At 36.6% G+C, this 16,913-nt stretch overlaps 1 protein-coding gene and 1 long non-coding RNA gene across 2 annotated transcripts; both read left to right on the plus strand.

The window, feature by feature from the left end:
• Positions 1-397: 397 nt before the first annotated feature.
• On the plus strand, positions 398-2,215 carry LOC135736246 (general transcription factor II-I repeat domain-containing protein 2-like). Its single transcript, XM_073813354.1, is given in 1 exon segment — positions 398-2,215. A coding segment is annotated over 1 exon segment (1,818 nt).
• A 4,058-nt stretch (positions 2,216-6,273) lies between these two features.
• Positions 6,274-8,158, plus strand: LOC135783581 (uncharacterized). Its single transcript, XR_010545693.1, has 4 exons — positions 6,274-6,608; positions 6,944-6,992; positions 7,342-7,400; positions 7,670-8,158. It is a non-coding gene; the product is annotated as an uncharacterized lncRNA (long non-coding RNA).
• Positions 8,159-16,913: the final 8,755 nt, after the last annotated feature.

The following is a 16,913-nucleotide window of genomic DNA, read 5'->3' on the forward strand; positions in this document are numbered from 1 at the left end:
CGAATTCATGCAACACCATGCAGACCTCTTCACCCCCCCCACAAACACATCATGTACTGATTTTAACCTGTAAAGCAGACATGTCAAACTCAAGGCCCGCGGGCCACTTCCGGCCCGCGCTAAAATTATATGTGGCCCGCGAGTTAATTTCATATGTGCATTGCTAATGGCCCGCCAGCACATAGCGCTAAAACTACAAATCCCATAATGCAGTGCAACCGCTACTAATGGCCCGGCGGCACATAGCGCTAATACTACAAATCCCATAATGCAGTGCAACCGCTACCATGGTTCATGACCTCTAATCACCAAGCAACAGATCGCAAGCGCCAACCTCTCCTCCTTGCGTCTACTCGTCAGCGGTAAGCAAATAAATGCATGGTTCTGTGCCAAAGAAATGGCCAAACGAAAAGTGGACTTTGAAAACAGGGGCTTTCAAAACCGGTGGGAGACAGAGTATATGTTTGTTGAGATTGAAGGTAAACCTGTGTGCCTCGTTTGCGGAGGTAATGTGGCAGTATTCAAAGAATATAACTTAACACGGCACTATGAGACAAAACATCAGGACAAGTACAAAAACATGGACACAAAGCAGAAGCTACAGAAAGTAGAAGAGCTTAAAAAGAGTCTGGTGTCACAGCAGACTATGTTTAGAAAAGCAAAATCACAAAGTGAAGCTGTTGTGAAAGCGAGTTTTATAGTGGCGGAAGAGATCGCTAAATCAGCCCGGCCATTTACCGAAGGAGAGTTTTTGAAGCGCTGCATGATTAAAGTGTGCGACGTCTTGTGTCCAGACAAAAAGCAAGCATTTTTAAATGTAAGCCTAAGCAGAAATACCGTTGCTGATCGGATGTGTGAACTTGCCACTGATTTACAAGAACAGTTGATTGAATGAGGAAAAGACTTCATTGCATATTCCCTTGCTGTGGAAGAAAGTACGGACTTGACAGACACTGCACAGCTGGCAATCTTTATCCGTGGAGTGGACTCCAGTTTATGCGTTACAGAGGAACTTTTGGGTATAAAGTCAATGCATGGAACAACCACAGGGAAAGACATATTTGAGGAAGTTTCTAAGTGTGTAAATGACATGAAATTGCCCTGGGACAAACTTACGGGACTGACGACTGATGGGGCACCCACAATGTGTGGGGAAAAGTGTGGATTAGTGGGAAGGATGCGGGAGAAGATGAAGAGAGAGAACTGCACAGGTGAGCTGACAGTTTATCACTGCATTATACACCAAGAAGCACTGTGTGGTAAAGCCCTTAAAATGGAGAATGTAATGAGTGTTGTGACACAGACTGTTAACTTTATAAGAGCCAAAGGTTTAAATCACCGGCAGTTTCAGTCTTTTCTGCAAGAAATTAATTCTGAACTTGGTGATGTGCCCTATCACACAGAGGTGCGATGGCTAAGTCGAGAAAAAGTGCTTAACAGATTTTTTGAGTTACGTGAGGAAATCTGTCAGTTCATGAAAAGTAAAGGAAGAGACTCCACCTTTATCCAGGATGTGAAGTGGTTGCATGAGTTGGCATTTCTGTGTGACTTGACTAAGCATCTTACTGCACTAAACCTCCAGCTGCAGGGGCGGGACCGTGTGGTCACAGACATGTATGATGCAGTGAAATCTTTTCAAACCAAGCTGCGCCTGTGGGAGATTCAGATGCAGCAAGGAAACTTGTGTCACTTTCCATGTTGCCAAACAGTCACAAACAAACACTCCACTGCTGTGTTCCCCACAGCACATTTTGTTGATAAACTGAGCACACTTCGCATTGAGTTCACACAACGCTTTGGCGACTTTAAATTGCAGAAATGTAATTTACAACTGTTTAGTAATCCATTTGCAGTTGATGTCGAAAAAGGACCTGTAAACATTCAGATGGAGCTGGTAGAACTCCAGTGTAATAGCAAGCTCAAGGCAAAGTATGATTCTGTGGGGCCCACAAAGTTTCCCCAATTCATCCCTGAAACAATGCCTCAACTTCGCCTACATGCCGCTCGAATGCTCTGCATGTTTGGTAGTACATACCTTTGTGAGCAACTTTTTTCTCTGATGAAGATGAACAAAACAGCACACAGAAGTCGTCTCAGTGATGAACACCTCCACTCCACCTTGAGAGTTTCCACAGCTCAGAAACTAACACCAAACATGACTAAACTTGTGGCAAAAAAAAGATGCCAAACATCCCACAAGGACAAAATGGCATAAGAGAGAAAACCAAATATATGGTTTTGGTGTTTGTTGTTTTTTGCACTATTTTCTAAAATACAGTTTGTGTTTTGCAAGACTTCACTAGCTTGTTTATAGATGAAATGTTGTCAACTTGCTAAAATGTATTATTTTAGAGAAAAAAACAAACGATTTTACTCTTTTTATTTATTATTATTTTTATATTTTATTGAGACTTTATTAAACCTACAGTATCCTGGCTGTTTACTTTAAATTCAGATATTTGATGTTTTTGCACTTTTTCTGAAATGACAAGAGTTTATTTTTTGTAAAAATTTTACCATCATTTTTATACCTAGGAGATGTTCTTAACTTGTTGGAATGTATTGTTAAAAAATGATAAAATATGCATTGTAATATTTCATTGAGGTAAATTACAGTATTTTGGCTGTTTACTTTTAATATATTTGATGTTTTGCACTTTTTCCTAAAATGACAATAGTTTATTTTTTGTAAAATGTTACAATCATTTTCATACATAAGAGATGTCCATAACTTGTTGGAATGTATTGTTAAAAAATGATAAAATATGCATTGTAATATTTCATTGAGGTAAATTACAGTATTTTGGCTGTTTACTTTTAATATATTTGATGTTTTGCACTTTTTCCTAAAATGACAATAGTTTATTTTTTGTAAAATGTTACCATCATTTTCATACCTAAGAGATGTTCTTAACTTGTTGGAATGTATTGTTAAAAAATGATAAAATATGCATTGTAATATTTCATTGAGGTTAATTACAGTATTCTGGCTGTTTACTTTAAATTAACATGTTTGTTGCTTTTTGCACTTTTCTGACATCATAATACAGTTTTTGCAAAATTACCAGCTTCTTCATAGCTGAATTGTTCTCAACTTGCCTAAATGTATTGTTTCAGAGAAACTAAATGATATTAGTATTTTTATTATTATTTTAATATTAATATTGTATTGAGAAAATGTACAGTGTTCTGGCTGTTTAAATTCATATCTTTGATTAAAAAATAGTCAGTTTTATAAATGTTCATCCTGTTTGGCCCGCTACTTATGCTGTGTTTTATGTTTCGGCCCCTTCTGTAAATGAGTTTGACACCCCTGCTGTAAAGTATATGTACTTTATCAGTGTTTTTCTTTGGCAAACATTTACTTTACTAGTTTCTGATTTACACTCCACTACATGTAGTAAATACAAGTTGCTAATGACTCTTAATACTTAAGTGCATTAAACATTTAGAACTTTATTTTAAATTCTCAAGTACAATTTTTATTACTTTTTCTTTAGGTAAAAGTATTTCAGTATTGTTTAATGTAATTAAGTATTAAATTACAGCTTAAATGAAACATGATGGATACAAAATGGTTTAGAATGTAGTGAAGTAAATAAACAGATTCTTGAAAAAAATACTGTGATTTTCAACACTTGACAAACAGGGAGTTGCAAGTAGAACTAAAAGCACTGTTGCGTGTGATTGTGTTAAATGCACTTTTGTGGGAAGTGAAATTTGACAAAATTAACATATGTTAAAATCCGCATTTTGTCCCCTGCATAATGTTAGCTTGCGTAATTTCTGAGGACATTCCCAACATTTGCTTGCAATTTACGTTTATTATCGTCTTGGCCAAAGTTAGCTAAGGTCTTTCATTCCTCATCTGACGTTTCCATAACAACACTTTAATCCTTTGGTCCTTTATTCCTTTTTATCATCCTACATGGCACCTCAGTCAAAATAAAGAACTGAACTGAAATATAAACTAACACTAAATTTAACCAGAATTTGGTAGACATTTAATATACCAAAAATATCCCTAACTGTGATAAGCAAATATTTTTTTCATATTGACCTTAAACAGGGGCGGCATTTGCGTATTGCAGGGTATGGCAGTAGCCATACCCTAGCATTCAGACAAAACACCAGAAATCAACAGGCTATAATGATGCTCATTAAAGATAATTTTAAATATTTTCAGTAGAGTATATCTGAACATTGGTACATCACTAATAAGGATAATTTACACGTGTGATCGACTTCATTCTATAACATAGGAACCGACAAGCGGATGACATCAACCGCGAGAGCGTTTTGAAAGCAAACCCTTTCAATGATTTCTCGACTCACCCTCATCAGCCTGTCGTTCTTGCAGCGCAACTCGAAGTCCGCTGCAGGAGGTCTCATCACCCTGCTGAAAAAAACAGCATCAAACCAGCATGGGAACTATGCAGTGCACTCACAATAATTTCTTTACACTCATTTGGTGCATTCACTGTTATCACTAACCCAAAGAACTACTGAATAGTTGAACACAAAGTTGTGTATGTGTGAGTTGTGTGTATATAGGTTAACACGCAACACAAGCAGAGTAAAATAATTTATTTAATATACTTTATTCAAAAGCCCACACCATGACAATTTGGTTGCTCAAAATGAATAGATTTGTGTGCGATTCATTGCTTTGCACAGCAGGTGTCACTAAAGAGCACATTGTTTCATGAGGCTTCGGGTAAATGAACCTTTTGGCGAACCAATGGGCTGTAAAGCCTCAGTGGTTCAGAAAGCCTCGTTTGGCCATCACTAGTTCTCTGGGTTGTGTTTTATGTGCTTATCTTAAATTCTATCTGAGCACATATGCTATGTGTTGTTCATTAATAGGTGCACATATTATTGATTAATGCTAAGCTGAGTACCTGCAATAGTTCCCAATAATGTATAATGAAATACACTGAAGCTATTTGGAGTTAAAACACAATTTATTTCAAACAGAGTATATAAACAGTGACTATTGTATAGCATGTGGCATACTCACTACTTCCTGGTTTTGTGACTCCGCCTTAGGGAGGGCGGGACAACTGTCTTGCATATTTATTCATTTGGGTCAAACCATTTTGTTGTGAAGGGGAAAATGAATACTGCCTTTTGTCTGGGTTTATGGACAATGCTTGTTTGATGCTGTTTATAGCAGTACATTTTAATTTTGGGTAGTTAAAGATTGTACTTTAATTTACTGTCTACTGTGCCTCTTATGTTTATGCATGTAAAATGTTGCAACAGTGATCCCTGAATTTGGTAGGGCTCATCAATTAGTGAGCAGGGCCTAGGTTATTTAAGTCAGTCTGGGCAGTACACCGGACACAGAGGGTCGTGTGTTAAACTTAAAGGTAGGGTAACTGATTTGATACAATGCTAACTTTAGCATGTTAGTAGTGATGGCCAAATGAAGCGTTTCGAAGCATTCTTGCTTTCTGATACAATTGTGCCGAAAATGGTTCATTACTCGACGCTTCATTCAAACAGAAAATGCACACCACCATCTGCTGGTGAAGTAAATGTAATGCAACAAAGCTGACAATGCGAGTAGGCTAATGTACCCGCCCCATTTTGGCTGTCAGAGCTTTGACATTGTGTTCATGTTTCAAACCCTCAATAAAACATTGAGCCTGAGATGTGTTTGTGTGTGAATATTTAGCTGTAGGATACAGCACTCTACAACTTACTAACTGGGCATTTATGCATTTAAAAATGTATTTATAATGTGGCAGAGGGCAACTGGACAGGGCTTGGATAATGTGGAGTATTCATTGAATGTTGTGGTTTTTATTCAGAAATATAATTTTATATTAATTATAATACATACAATTTATATTTTTAATAATTTTATAATATAGCCTAACGTTAGGCTATACATTTGGTGATGTGGGCGATTTTTTTTTTTACAAATTCACCAGCTTTGGAGAATATTCTCTCGCATGAAACAGATGATGCTGGAGTACACAAAATTTTTTAGAAAGCTTTTCTATGGTTTGGCTTCACTTGCGTGAAAAATAAAGCCGCCAAGTTTCAAACCTGTCAACGCCGGATTGGGCTGCCAAAGCATGTCGTGTGGTTTACTAGAGAAATGAACCAGTGTGTTTGCTTCAGACATCGTATTTCACGTGACCAGTGACGTAACGATACAAGCTCCGTAACAGTGGTTCATTGCGAGGACTTTTCGAGTCCGAAGCACACTCAAAAAAACGATTCCTGGCAATATTTACTTTTAAGTATTTGGATCATTTAGATTTTATTTAAATACTCGTTTTTTAAAATATATGTAATCCGATTTATTAGAATATATATAAATCTTTTCAATTTAAAAACTATTAGATTTAATCAGTTAAAATGTATGAATATGAATTACATAAATCTAGCCGTGAAACAAACCGGATAAATTCTATGAGATTGATTTACATACAAGTGTCAGGAAACTGACTTTAGCAGAAGCGGAAATGACGTCTATTCACACTCCAGTCAGGAGGTGGCGCCAAAATCAAAAACAGACGCTACAGCACATGGACTTCGCCATTTTGCATTGGACTGGATCGTCATCTCACTAGTTTACGATCGCCAAATTGTAGGTGAGTAAAGTTAACAAGTTTGATGTGATTATCTAAAATATAATTGTCTGTTGTTTAATTACATGTGTGACGCGTTGCATGTTTCAGAGTAAAATACACCTCACTACACAGATGGTCTGTTGGAATAAGTTACCCTGCAGTGTCTGTTGCTTTTATTGGTTATTTTTTGTGGTTTAATGTTTGAAACCTAAGAAATAAATAAAGTCATAGGCTACTGAAGACTTATCAGAATAAAATAATCATATAATCTCTGTGACTTTATTAACAAAAGAATGTTACAATTATACTATGTTGTTGAGTGCATTGTGTGTCTAACTAAAACTTTTTTTTTACAGATACAGCATCATTTCATCGTCTATACGGTGGGACAACCTGCTAGACAGGGTATGTAAGTTATGCTACAAAGATATTGATTTCTGATGCAAAGCTGGATTTTCATCATTGCAGTGTCACATGATCATTTAGAAATCATTTTAATATGATGATTTATTGTCAATATTGGAAACAGGTGTTTTTTTCCCAATAAATGCAGTCATGATAAGCATAAGAGACTTCATTCCAAACATTTCACCGTTAGTGAACACACATGCTGGGACACAATATTTCTGAAACAGAAAAATACATACTCTTCGTCTTACAAAATCTTTATCTGTCTCTATAAAAACTATTATCTACATAAAATATTGTTAAAGAAAATCATTAAATATTGTGGGTTTTTTTTGTCTTGTTCTAGTTGAAGACATCTGTATCTACCTCAAAGAAGGCATGGAGAGACACATTAAAGAATATGTGGTAAGTGTATGTCAACCTACTCTATTTTTATATCTATCTATTTATATGTATGTGTATGGGTATGTGTGTGTATATAAATATCTTATGGATAACTAGATGTTTAAACAAGGTGATTATCTGTTTTCAGGTCTTTTGATGGTTTTGTGACTAATGTTCTATTATTTTACACATTTTAATCAGTCTACATATTTTAAATATCAGAGTTTGTAAAACAATTTGCCTGCACATTTTTGAAAATTTGGGACTGATTTTTTGTTGTTCTTCTCCAGAATTGTGAAATTGGTGAGTTGGGAATTGCACAGACAGTGGAAGTTTTGGAAAACCTACTTGGTGTCACACATGGGTGTGAAATTACTTTTTGGACTCATTTATGCACTTAAACTGAACTACCAGAAGAACCTCAGGTGCACCTTTGACCTTTCAAAAAATCCTAATGGAACTGGACTTGATACAACCAAGCAATCACTGAAAGATGCTTCAGTGAATACCTGACAGACACGCTGATGCATCCCCCTCAAAGTGGGTACATTTTTGTACATTTACAAGTGAACTTTTTAACATTAAAGGAATATTGCACTTTCATTAAACAAAAATACTGATAATTAACTGTCTGTCATCCAAGATGCTTGTCTTTTTTGTTCAGTCGGGAAGAAATTATGTTTTTTGAGAAAAACATTCCAGGATTTTTCTTAATTTAATAGACCTTATTGGACCTCAACAGTTATGTTTCAAAGCAGCTTTAAAGGGCTCTAAACGATCCCAACCGAGGCATAAGGGTTTAATCTATCCAAAAGATTATCATATTTGGCAAGAAAACTTTTAAAACACAACAACTTGTCTTGCATTATCCATGTGACACACAGTGCGACATTGTGTACTACGTAATAAATGTTTACACATCACAAATGTGAAACGCACATTTGTTGACCATTTTAAATAATAAACGGACCCAAAGACATTAATTAGTATCATTTCACATTCAACAACATCTGAACGCTCCTCTTTCTCCTCGCTTGTAAACACTGGAACGGTAGTTTCAGTTATGTCATGCTAGTGTGTCACACAGCTAGTGCAAAACGTTGTGATTTAAAAGTCCTCTTTTATTTTTATTTTTGAAAATGACAATCGTTTAGCTAGATAAGACCCTTATGCCTTATTTGGGATAATTTAGAGCCCTTTTAAATCTGCATTGAAACCGTAAACTTGAGGTCGAATAAAGTCTTAAATTGAGAAAAATCCTGGAATCTTTAACTCAAACTTTATTTCTTCTTGACTGAACAAAGAAAAACATAAACATATGGGGTTAGAAAATTATCGGGATTTTTGTTTTATTAAATTGGAATATTGCTTTAACAATTTTAAAAGTTAAAAGTTTTTGAAAAATGTAATTGATGTATATCTAACATGTAATTAGAGATGCATGAAAATTGTTAATGGCACACAGCCACTCAAAACACTAAGCCATGTGCCATTTTTTTTTCTTACCACCCAATCATTCTAAATTATTATTATTACATCATGTCACAGATTTCTGAAAATGTTAAAGTAATGTTGTTGTCACTGATTTATGTCTACCTCGAGTTTTACAGGGTTTTTTTGTATTTCTGCAGCCTGTTTGCTCAAAATGTTTGCACTTATTTGTGGAATGAGGTTGATTGTGGCTGAAATGTCTGAAACACACTTATTTATTTATTTTTGCACACAATACGAGGTGTATAAGCCATGGCTGTCATGCTAGTTGTTAGCTGCTCTTTTTTTGCTGTCTTATGAGTAATGCCTTGAAGTATTAAATAAATTGATAAAATGTAAAACCAAGTGGTCTGGCTATTCTGTTTTTTTATTATAGCATATTGTGATTTAGGGTGAATGGAGGAGGAATATATAAATGTATAAATGGTTTATTAGTAAGATATTTAAATGTAATGCATTTTAAGTGAATTGGGTTTATTAATAAAGAATACATATTCAATTTTTTTAATGCATTTAAAACACATTGGATTAAGTAAAACTATTACATAAATTTTACTGGTTTCATTTACATATATCTAAAAAATATCTATCATATAAAGTTTATTTGTTTTTTTTAGATTAGAAGTATGTAATCCAAATGGATGGAAATGTTACATGTAATCAAAATACATAAATCTTATGAATTAGGCCTAAATATTTTTTTGAGTGCAAGCATCGAAGCTTCGGTGTCAGACGTAACATCACTACATGTTAGCACCGATTTCACGACCCCACCCTCAACTCAAATCATCATCCAAAGTCACGCCTCCTCCAAACACATGAACGCGCACACAGACCAGACGCTGTTTGAATACGAATGTGCCATGGCTTATTCACGTGTAAGAAAACTTACAAACACATTACTAAAAAAACATTACTACAATAACGAACATAAACTACCGTTTAAAAGCATAACTAGATGACGAACATTTTCGTTTGCATGGCAGGGTTTAGACGAAACATTTCATAGCTCCGACGAAGAGCCAAGCACGTCGTCTGACGTGAGCATACCGGCGAACAGAGGCCGGGGTGTCCGTACTAGGGGTCCGATATCGCGAAGGGGCAGAGGCAGGGGCTGCAGACAACGGGGCGGTCAGAGAAAGATAGAAGGACGGTTATCCATCACACAGGACGACGCACGAAGAGTTCAAAATCTCCAAAGTAGACGAATAGCAGATGAGCAGGTGTGTATAAAACGTCAACAGTAACTATCTTAGAGCGTGTACAATTATTGTTTTATTATATATACATTTTACTTGTCATGCACAGTGGACCCAGATTCATTTATAAAAAAAAATCATTAAAAATATCTAAATGTTTTGATGTTTTGCTTCGAAGACCAGAATTCAAAGACTAAGTTTAGAACAGAGTCATCAGAATTTGGAGACTTGTCTGGGAGAGCAATAGACAGTTCCGTTATTCTGCTTACCGTCAGTTTGTTGTGTGGCAATACGGGTCACTGGGTGAGGGCCAAAGGGTAGTCATTCCTAGCTGCTTCGTTTGGAAAATAAGAGATCGTTTCCCTGATCCCCATGGACAGTACAAGGGTTATGTCCCTCAAAGACTGTAAGGCTAAGTTAGTGTTATTTGTTATTATTGAAAACCCTACAGAAATTCTTGTGTAATACATAGTTTCAAAAATTACTTTTATTTCCTAATACAAGTGCACTTTTCCATATTATTTTTTACTTGTAAGTTATTGTACCAAAGAAGACTTTCATTGTTTACTTGTAAGTTATTGTAATGAAGCAGTTTTGTTATTCTCACATATCAATGAAAACTATAGGCATGTACATGCATAAAGATAATAACAAAAATACAATAAATGTTAACCAATGTTGATTTATTGTAATGAATCAAATTCACTTTACCATATTATTGTATGTATAATTGGATGTTATTTTAATAAAGAATAATTTTGTTGTTTACTTGTAAGTTATTGTAATGAAGTACAGTTTAGTTATTGTCACATATCAAAGAAAACAATATGTATTTACACGCAGAAAGATAATTCCAAAATGTATTTATCAATGTTGATTTATTATAAAGAATCTTGCACTTCTAAATAGAAAAATAGAGTATATCACACACACACACACACACACACACACACACACACACACACACACACACACACACACACACACACACACTAATATACACACACACACACACACACACACACACACACACACACACACACACACACACACACACACACACACACTAATATACACACGCTAAACCAGGTATGCAGTTATGTAAGTTGGATTCAACTTTCAGTTGAACTCTGCAGGAATGTAGATCTAGAAGGTTGGACGATTGACCAAGTTGTCCATGTGTGCTGTTTCGATCTACTGGTTTTGAAGCGATTGCCCTTTAGGAAGAAATGTAATAATTACTATACATATGAGTAAATAAATACACATTTCAAAGACAGACATGTTGCCGACATATGTGACACCATTATACAACTGGCTAAACAATATGCTATCATACAAATGTTTGGATTTCATGAAACACTTCATGACATCCAAACTAAATAAGTAAGCTTACCTGTCCCTCTGCTCATCTGTGTTTGCAACATCTCTTGTGTAGATGGGGCTGGGACACCACTCAGAACACCGAGCAGACGTGGATCACCTGGCTTTGGGGGTCTTCTCTGTTGTACTCCCTCAGAACTCGATAACCTTTTCATAAGGATAGCACCCTGCAAATCGGCAATGTAGCTGTAGTCTTTCTCCTCCTTCAGCGTGTATAACCTCCACCTTCTTGACCTTTTGTTGTAAACCTTTCCATACCTGCAAAACAAGAAACATTGTATTAGAAATTAGAAATTATCACTCACTAAATACAATGCAGACAAAATTAAGTTTAGCAAAAACATTTTTTTTAATTTCGAAACTGCATAATACAGAAAGGTAAGGGTACATGTGAATTTTAATCAAGAAAAGCTTGAGCAGATGTTTCTTTACTTGCAGGGCTAAGGTATGTAGTATTTAAACACTGTTTTGTTTGCTGTTCATATTCATCCACAACTGCAAAATAATTTAATTCATTTAGAAGTCAGTTATACAACATACTGTATGGAGCCATCAGCTTTTCTCCTAACTGGTCTGTTAACGTGGTGATTGTAGTCCAGGCCAGCAAGCATGGTGCTTGCTGCGTATACAGGAGGGGAAAAACTGAAGTGCTTGCTAGCATACATAAGTATGTGATTATGGAACGACTCCAGTTTAGAAGTGGACCGGTTGACATAAATGAGGGAAAGGAACGTTTTTCAGCATTATTCATATGGGATTTCAGGACACAGTAATGCAGTCAATTCTCACTGTACTATCTGCATAGGTAAAAGTAAGCATTGTCTACAATTGCACAAACCTGAAAGGTAAGAACTTGTGCACATTTTTCAGCCATCGTGTATCCAGAATAATGCGCGTCAGAGTCTGATGTGCCTTAGAACCTTTTTCAAACCACTCCTTGTCTCTCTGCTCCAGCAAGGGACCATGGTCACATGCTCCAAGGGCCCACGCATGTTCTCCTGTAACATGGTGCAGGAGTCCTACCCATTTGTCCTGTAGCAAAACATTTAAAAAAATTTAGTGATATTTGTAAATGAAACCAGAACAGTAATGAGTGTAATGTATTGAGAATATAAGTACTGATTGTATTACTTCAAACAAACCATCTACATAAAACATGTATACGAATATGGATATAAAAAAATACTTACAAAGAAATCCTCATAGGTGTCTGCTACCTTGCAGCAATACCAAAAGTGGTTGCATATGTCCTTGTTCCAGCTCTGTAAAATAGTACAGTCCTTCTGCTGCCCTGCCTGGACAAAGTACAAAATAAACTGAAGTTGTGTGGAATTTCAGGGAATGAAGCCATTGTCTATTTGTATAGATTGACATTTAATGACATACTAAGTTTTACACTAACCGTATACATTTTTTTGCCTAAGCATTTCGCACCATGCCATATGTCCAGTGTGTGCATGACGCCACTATCTTTGTATTTCCCTTTGTCTATTGGATGAAATAAAATAAAAAGATACTTCATGCATGGTTTATGGAATAGGCTAATAATAGTTACTGAATAAGCTAGTATAAGATAGTATTATTACTGGAATAAGCTAGTAATACTTACTGAAGAGGGCAGATATTTGGGCATGTGCATCTGTGCAAAATTCTGAAACCTGGAGCTCATGACAGAGAGTTTCAAAGCTGGGAATAAAGCCTTCCTTTTCCATTATCACCGAGTTCCTCTGCGTTTCCCGTTTATCAATGTTGACCATGCAGATTATTTTTTTGGTCTCGTTGTCCATGGAGGAGTACGTGCAATATTGTGCACAGAACCCTGGACTGTCCATCCTAGCATCTCCTACAGATGTAAATGAAAATTATTATGTCAAAGTACAAACAAAGGCATGATTTGCACTTCCTTGGTATTAAAAAAACATCATAGAGTGGATGCACTTTGGACTAATAATTTGCGTAGTAAATATCAATGTCTGTAATAACACTATCATTTTTTATTTAAATATTACTGTGTGTGTGTGTGTGTGTGTGTGTGTGTGTGTGTGTGTGTGTGTGTGTGTGTGTGTGTGTGTGTGTGTGTGTGTGTGTGTGTGTGTGTGTGTGTGTGTGTACTCACTTACAACTCTCCCTGGCTTAGCTTCCCCTCTGCTGGATCCTGCTCTGCTTACTGATTGTACAGCTACATATGCATGAGAAGAACATAAGTAATAAATATGACTAAGAATAATTCCTTTTTTAATTCAATCTGTGCTTCAGTCAGGTTATTATCTAGTATGTGGAACTATTGCATTTTATCCTATATATAAATATGTAATATTGTGCTGTATTTTTCTATTTGTGTGTGTCCTTAATAAAGCTTTGATTGGTTGATATGCCTACCCTGCTGAAATAGAGAATGGGAATTATGCTGGTCTATGCTGGTTTTTCCAGCAGGGAAATATGATTGCCTACCCAGCCCTGCACACTGCCCCTGTACCTATCACTGTTTTTGTATTGGTTCCATTCTCCTCCTCCAATTGCTCTGCTTTCCTTCCTCCTGCTCCTCCTCCTCATCAATATGACTGCAGGGATCATCATCAACCTGTCCCTCTCCATCACTGACCTTAACAGCTAATATACAGACATACAGGGATTCCTTAGACCATTTTACTGTTTGTACACAATGCTGACGTGGCAACCTATGCATATGCATGTTGGCAGTGGAAGTATGGCAAGAATCAGCAGTGAAGCAACACAGACAGAGAAAGTTAGGTAACACTTTATTTTACGACCCGCAAAGTACCGCGTAATTAAACCGAATTTACAGCGTACCTATTTGTAACAACAGAGTACTGTCATGACTGCTGGGTGATCGATGGCTGTGTGTGGGGTATGTGTGTGTGTGTTTGTTTACCTGTGGTGCCGGTTCCTCGTGTGTTCACTAACTCCGCCCTCTTGTTTCGGTAATTGTTCACCTGTGGTGTCTCGTTTACCTTTTCCTTTATATTGCACGTAGTCCTGTCTTTTGTTGCGCGCTCATTTGTTTGATCACAGTCTTGCTACTCTGCCTTGTCTTGTCGGACGCTTCCTTGTTTCCTTCTCTAGTTACCCCAGGTTTGGATTACGGCATCCAGAGGCTCGTCTTCGCCCGGACCGCTCGCTTGTGGATTACTGGAACTTATTGACTTTGTTTGTCTCTCGGAACAGCTGGTTCGCTTCGTTATTAGGTGGTACACCAGCTGTCTCTGTTTCCCCTCGGCTTGCATCATCACCCGTGAGTGGATTATACTATTTCACCATTGTGGATTACATTGACTCTATTGACTGTTTGTCTCTCGGAACAGCTGGTTCGCTTCGTTATTAGGCGGTTACCAGTTACTTCCGGGTGGCTTCATCTACATCAGGATTCCACAGTGGATTACTCTGTCTGGGAACATTGGATTTACCACCTTCCATCTCCGCCGGTCATCCACCTTCAGGGCGGCGTGATTCATCCCTCTGTTGCGTGTGGTGACTGTGCTGGTGTTCTCGACGGAGTGCGTGGGTGGCTCTCTCTTCAGATCTGTTCTGGACTATCTTGTGGTGCAGACTCACTCTCCCCTACTGTTGGGCGTGCTTCATTCCCACAGTAGTGATTACATCCAGAGTGAGTCGAGGGTGTATGCCGTGTGTGGATCTTACCAGTGACTTTGCACTCCAGCTCCCTAATTCTCTATTTTTTCTCAATAAACTTTGTTAACTTGCACTTGACTCCGAAGTTTTTCCTGACAAGTACCTCTACAGTACGTACTTGTAGTTATAAGGGAACAATATTTTAAGTTTGGGGTAATAAGGGAGTAAGAATATATGGAAAATTATTCTCTAAGTATTTCATAACTACAGGGTACCTATTGTAATATTACGTGGTATGTATGACTTACGTCTATGGGTAATATGGTCTATGTGTAATATGTTTTTTTTTTTTCATATTTGCTACTTACCTGATGAAGTGTTTTGTATAGCCTACAGTTGATGTCTACAAGCCACGTCGGCAAATAAAATATAACACACAATAAAAATAATAGCAACTTGTACCTCTTTGATCTGTATATATGAGTTACCAGGTAACTCTTATATTTGCAGGCTGTAAATTGTGGGGCTTATTCCCCGCTTGTTCTGTGTATGTACCAAGTAACTCTTATATTTGCGTGCTGTAAATTAAAGTGGGACTTATTCCCCGATTGTTCTGTGTATGTACCAGGTAACTCTCATATTTGCGGGCTGTAAATTAAAGTGGTGCTTTGTTCACCTCTTGTTATAAATGTTATAGGGTAAATTCCATAAACATACAGAATATTGTTATTTTTATTTTAAAACAACTTATTTCAAAACATCTTTAAAACACTATAATTAAGCCAACACTTAATGTTTATTATCACATAACTTTTATTTAAAATAAAAAGTCATGACAATTTTTCATCGTTTTTGCGGCTTGGCTTCCTCTGTTGGTGTTCTTGTCCACTCGGATGATGAGTTGATGTCGTCTCACAAATTCTGTTCTGCATTACATATAAAAAACATAAATAAAAGCCTTCAGTAAATGTTTCTTCACTGTGCCTTGACAGAAACAGAGTTTTCTGAGCCAGTTACGTTAATAAATTTAGGCTAACCTGCTACCGTTAGCTGGCAACTTTCTTGAAAAAACATTGTTCGAAATGCGTTAGTCATGTATCAACAAAACCAGTCACCTTATCCAGCATGTGGATCCTGCTAACATCACTCGCAGTCGTACTCCACAGTGTAGAGCGTTTTTAAAACCTCTTAAAGAAATTTCTCCTCAGGATCGCGTTCCAGCAAACCTCCTGCAGACGGCCACGCGCTCTACACCTGCGCAGTAGCCTACGCATGTAGTCGTCTTTTGCTTTAGCGGGAGCTGATATCTGCTGTTGTTTCATTTTGGTTTGCCATTGCATAAATTATATTTGGCTAAAATACTTGTGTAAATAGGGAATAAGTTGCTATTTTTATTGTACTTACCTTAAAAAAAGATAACCACATTAAATCAGCTGGACTTTTATTAATAAAAGCAAGTAATATAGGCTACTAAAATAAAAGTGATGTTCAGTAGTCAATATGAAAAATTCACAATAAAAAAATAAATAAAACATAATTTCCCCATAGACTTGACTAAGTCATACATACCACGTAATATTACAATAGGTACTTGTTGTTATAAAATACTTAGAGTATAAATAATTTATAATTCTTCATATTCTTACCCCCTTATTACCCCAAAATTTAAATATTATTCCCTTATACCTACAAGTACGTACTGTAGAGGTACCCTGTTGTTACAAATAGGTACACTTTAAATTTGGTTTAATTACGCGGTACTTTGCGGGTCGTAAAATAAATTGTTACCGAAAGTTATTTTAAAAAGTTGACTTTATCAACTTTTTCAACACAGCTACCAGATCCATGTACTATAGTGAAGTGGATAGAA

Source organism: Paramisgurnus dabryanus, chromosome 2 (assembly GCF_030506205.2).
Source record: "Paramisgurnus dabryanus chromosome 2, PD_genome_1.1, whole genome shotgun sequence".
NCBI lineage: Eukaryota > Metazoa > Chordata > Actinopteri > Cypriniformes > Cobitidae > Paramisgurnus > Paramisgurnus dabryanus.